A 5,000-nucleotide genomic window follows, 5' to 3' on the forward strand; every position below is an offset into this window, starting at 1 on the left:
TCAATTTTGACTTGTTCCTAATATACTAAGGTGCTCAAGCTCTAATAGTTCACAATATTTTTCCAATATATTTTTTTAAATCTTATTGTCTGTCATACTAAAAAAAGTCATTTCTTCTTTATAGGCTGCTCGAATGAAATTACTGAAAATGATGACCTTGCAGGTTACATTTCACATATGTCTCCAGTGATGACAAGTGGTGCAAAAAAATATTTCAATTGTCATATCCACACCAAAAACGAAACAAGAAGAGCAGTCTGTTTTTCCCCAGAGAAAAAACACATCATGATAAGAGTACAAGAACAAAAATCACCAGTCAAAATAAGCAAGTTCCGCATCAGTTTGAATTCACCAAGTAAAGACATCATTCTAAACAAAGGTACGCACATTTCCCCAACAGTACTCTCTGGTGAAAATGCCTTCACTCCTGTTACCGTGTCAACCGATGAAGTAACACCCTTAGATGCCTTGAAAAATGCTGTCCCTGAACAATTAGTAATTGTTCAGTTTGACTGTACTGAAGAAAATTATCATAAGAAACAAGCAGGATGGAACATTGGTGGATCCAAGTGGACAAATCAACATTGTCCTTTGGCAAGAGCAAGTTGATTCAATAACTGCAGGAAAGACGTATCTTCTCAAGCACATCAAAGGGAAAGATAATCAATTTGGGGAACGGTATATCAATCCGCCAAGAAATGCCACCACTTACTCAGTAACAAATGCTACTGAATTTGAAGAAGTTTTACCTGAAGTACACATTTTATCTGACACAGTCACTACTATTGATGCTATTGTTTGTGGGGTAAAAGAAATGTCATTCCATAAAGCATGTCTTTCATGTAATTCCAAAGTTGAGGGAAAAAATGGGCTTTAGGTAACTGCCTAAAGTGCAGAATGATGGCCAATCTCACATTGTGTACAAATCAGTGTTACATGAGATTGTCGTTTATGATAATGCCAGACCATAGGGTCATACAACTATCCATTTTTAGCAAGGAATCAGCCATTTTGACCTCCTTGGTACATCTTGACATAAATAAATGCACTCCTGATGACCCTTCGAAAAAGTTATTTAATGTAGGTATGTTAGCCATTACTTACGATTCAGCCACAAATAAGCTGATTACTGCAGCAAAAAAGACACTTAACTTTTATGTGTACACATGTAACACAATTAAAGTCAGAGAAAATATTTTTTTTCCAATTTGTATAACACTTTCATGTTTTTTATAATTATTACAATCAAGTTTAGCATGATTTTGGATTTCTTTCCTTTCTTATATGCATCACATAAATTTTTACAATGATGTCATGAAAAGATAATAATATATCTATCTTGGTATATGTCATGTTACATTGTTGAAGTTTTCGATGTTGTTCCACATATATGTATATGTGACATTGGAGTCTTTTATGACTATTTACTATGTTAATATGTCTATCAAGTTGACATTTTAATAATTGTTCCCCATAAATGTATTAAAATGGTTCATATTGCATTGATTATAATTTTCCTGTTGAGTTATTGTTATTATTGTCATTAAAAACTTATAACAGATTTTCATAGCAACTGTAACCAAAAAGTTTTCAAATTTCTATTGTCACGAAATAAAACAAATTTTCACCTTACTTTCGACTATAATTTTCATGGCTTCTTTTATAAAAGCAATAGCAAACGGTTTCCCGTATCTACATACTCTGATGCAAATATTGAAATACACGTTCGCGACGCTACATAACTGTCTCCAATTCTCCCAACCTACCCTCGTACTTGCATCAGAATATGTAGATACAGAAATACTTATCTCTTGCTTAAATAGTAAATGGTATTAATTGTTTCTCTCGTTTTTGCAAATGACTATATCACACCCTTGCTCGCAGCACTTTACTTTTAATAAAAACTACTATTTTTAAGAAGATATTCAACGGTGAGGCTTAACTTTATCGAAAATTTAAGATGAAAGATAAGTCTACTTTGTCGAAACTAGTAAACGACGAGTCTTTTTGGGGGCATGCCAGTCAGTTGTCACGCCAATTTTGCGTGACGTGACAGCCACTTCTGACCTTTCCCGTTTCACTGAGTCTCGCTTTCTAGTCGGTCAAATCATGCCAAATACAAGTAACAAAGCGAGCACGTAACAATGTCCTTGATTTTGACGTAAAGGATGACCCTTGGGTACATCCACTGATTTCCAACTTCTTGTTCTTAATTCTGTTCAGTTACCCTCCTGTTTTATTGTCCACCGTTAACTTTTAAGCCGTTTGTCCATTTATTTGACTTCAAACCTCTTGCTCTCCACGTGATGTCCGCGAGCTAGACGTATCCACTAACTGGACCCGTTGTTGATCGGGTTCCAAATTGCATCGAAAGGCAGTTTTTTCCACTACCAAATCGTCTCTCGGCCACAAACGATAGCAGAGGAAGCCAACCAATAAAAGCAAAAGAAAAAGAAGAAATAAGACAATACTTAGAACCAACCAGTTGTAAAGCTTGTTTTTAGCTGCAGGGTCAGACATTTCACAAGATTTGCAAGGTCCCTGTTCGGTTGCATTTCCCGAGATGAAAGCTATTTGAATCGTCCACGAAAGGACCATAGTGCCAAAATGAGTCCACATCGCGTAAGCCAACTTCCTCATTGCTACCTTTAAACGAAAAACCGATTTCTTTTACATTACAGTCCTGGGGTGTTTGTGAACGTCGAATTTAGCAGTTCCGTGACGCATTGTGTTGATTACTTGTATAATGAAGGCGTAAATAAAGTAGCAGTGAGTTGTATATCACGTTACATGTGATGCCTGGTCGCAGTTATCAACAAACTCTCGATTTATCGGAATCAGCCTTCTTCAGATTTTTGAACTAATCCGCTACGTTTGAGGTGCCGAATACGATTAACAATGTCATCTTTGTCGTTAGATTTCCATGCAAGATGAATATCATTTGTTGACATTGTATTAGTAACTGCATTTTGTATGTTTATGGGTTTTTGTTTGTTTGTTTGCTAGCTTACAGGTCATTGTGTTCAAAACGTTTTGATTGGTTTGTGAGTGTTTTCTACGCACTCGCCCGTCGCATTAACATTTCACACACTCATCCAGTTGTATACCCCATTTACAGCGACTTTTCCGTTGCTGGCAAAAGACACGGCTTGTGAGAATCGAAAAAGGGCGGATGCTCTCATCAGGCTACAAATAGTGAGCAATAGTCGACTTTCGTGAAACGATGCGTTATCAAATTGACATGTTTTGCATTCTTTTTAACAAGATCAGAATTGCTGGCAGTGTTATGCAAGTAATTAGTGCCAATTCACTTGAGCCGCGGTGAAAGAAATCCAGAAAACTTAATCTGATTTGGCAAACTTCTACCACAAGTGCAGCTGTAGTCGCAGTGATAAACTATTAGCTTCTTTGATTTTGAGCTTATTCAACAGTCTCGAAACAGTCGAAGGCTTACTGTTAAATCAAGTAAAAGATCCTACAAAGAAAAACTAATAGTTAGAATCATTTCGAAGTTTCAGCGCCCTTGTGAAAAATGCGGCACTGCCCTGAGGCTCTTTACTTAGCAGTACCTTTGTTTAAATTTTTCTTTGTTTATGTGCAACAGGAAAAAAATGACTAAGGAAACGAAGGCGTTGTATAGCGGATGCCCCGGCTTTAAATATCCTTTTTATCGACTGAAGTCAACATTATTCAATTCCCCTCCCACTTCCGACCAGGGTGGATGTCTTAAACAACAATGAACATTATCTTTATCTGGAACGCTCAGTTAACACAACTTTATATCGAAACGGTAATTTTAATTTTATTTTCTAAATTACTTTGAATACTTGAGGGCAGTCCTGGCTGAACAGCTCAAAGATATTATACAACCTACAATCATCCCTGAAAACACTGGAAATCGCGTTTTCGAAGGCATAAAACCCCATACAAAGGTTCGCTTTTGAGACAAATTTGCTTCCCTACTCTTCTCTTGAGTAAATCGTTCATCGGCCCCAGCATCAGAGACATAACATTGACTGGTCCCGCAATCGGCAGTCGAAACATGATGGCAGTCGAGTACTTCATTCACAAATTGCATAACTTGCCAATAAACAATTTAAAATCTTAAGGAGATATAAGATTATGACTGTACCGATAAGCTTTTTTTGTAAGAGGAACAGGCGTGTGTCAGGCTTGGCACAAAAATTAACCTAAGTGTGATAAGCTCTTCCAAATCAGTAGTCTTAAATTTTGCTGCAAATATCGCAACAAGTTTTGTTTAAACAACTTTGTAAAGTTGTATCAGCCTAATCTTTTTTTTTCTTCGATTATCTCCGGTCTATTTACAGGAATGCCTTGGGAAGATTTCATACTACGTCAGAGCTCCCGTAGGATCCTCACTGGGATAGATGCAAGCCTAATCTTTTTTTTTTTTCGATTATCTCCGGTCTATTTACAGGAATGCCTTGGGAAGATTTCATACTACGTCAGAGCTCCCGTAGGATCCCCACTGGGACAGATGCAAGCGGAAAGTAATCACATCCAGAGTGACCGATAACTGTCATTCTAGGAGGATTCTGGGAGCAGGAAAGGGTGCACCCTTCACAAGCAACTGTTCGTGTCTTACCAGTTTCGGCTGAAACTTTTCAAGATGTTGCCTGATCAAGATACTGGTAAGGCTGACAGGCATTTAAAGGGACTATGAAAGGTACATTCACACAGAAATACACATGAAGAGTATTTTTCAAAGTAAAATAACGGAATAGGATTAATCACTCTGTCCAGATCCTAAAGATTCTTCTGCGGCATTAGTTGAAGTTTTCAAAATGTCGTCGTAACTTGGAGGTCTCCTCTCAGTCTGAAGCCTTTCCAGATCCCCATACGGGGGTGGATCTTCATCAATGTTTTGAGCATCGTTACTGGTTTCAACAGGGGACTCTCCGATGCTCTCATTCTCCTCTGTCATTGGTCTGGGCTTGTGGTAAGCCGATGTTAAGTCGTAAGGTGGCAACCGCACTTGA

At 37.7% G+C, this 5,000-nt stretch overlaps 1 protein-coding gene and 1 long non-coding RNA gene across 2 annotated transcripts in view; one reads left to right on the plus strand and one right to left on the minus strand.

Moving 5' to 3' along the window:
- Positions 1 to 1,632, plus strand: part of LOC137969467 (uncharacterized) — a 2,988-nt gene extending 1,356 nt beyond the window's left edge. The window contains exon 3 of the long non-coding RNA XR_011116676.1: positions 125 to 1,632. This is a non-coding gene — a long non-coding RNA (uncharacterized lncRNA). The remainder of the gene's footprint in view (positions 1 to 124) is intronic.
- Positions 1,633 to 3,776: 2,144 nt separating this feature from the next.
- Positions 3,777 to 5,000, minus strand: part of LOC137969657 (uncharacterized) — a 2,009-nt gene continuing 785 nt past the window's right edge. Inside the window, exon 1 of the mRNA XM_068815990.1 lies at positions 3,777 to 5,000. This exon is cut by the window's right edge and continues 785 nt beyond it. Within this exon, the coding sequence (XP_068672091.1) occupies positions 4,748 to 5,000 (253 nt within the window). The 3' untranslated portion in view covers positions 3,777 to 4,747.

The sequence above is a fragment of the Montipora foliosa genome, chromosome 9 (assembly GCF_036669935.1).
Source record: "Montipora foliosa isolate CH-2021 chromosome 9, ASM3666993v2, whole genome shotgun sequence".
Lineage (NCBI taxonomy): Eukaryota > Metazoa > Cnidaria > Anthozoa > Scleractinia > Acroporidae > Montipora > Montipora foliosa.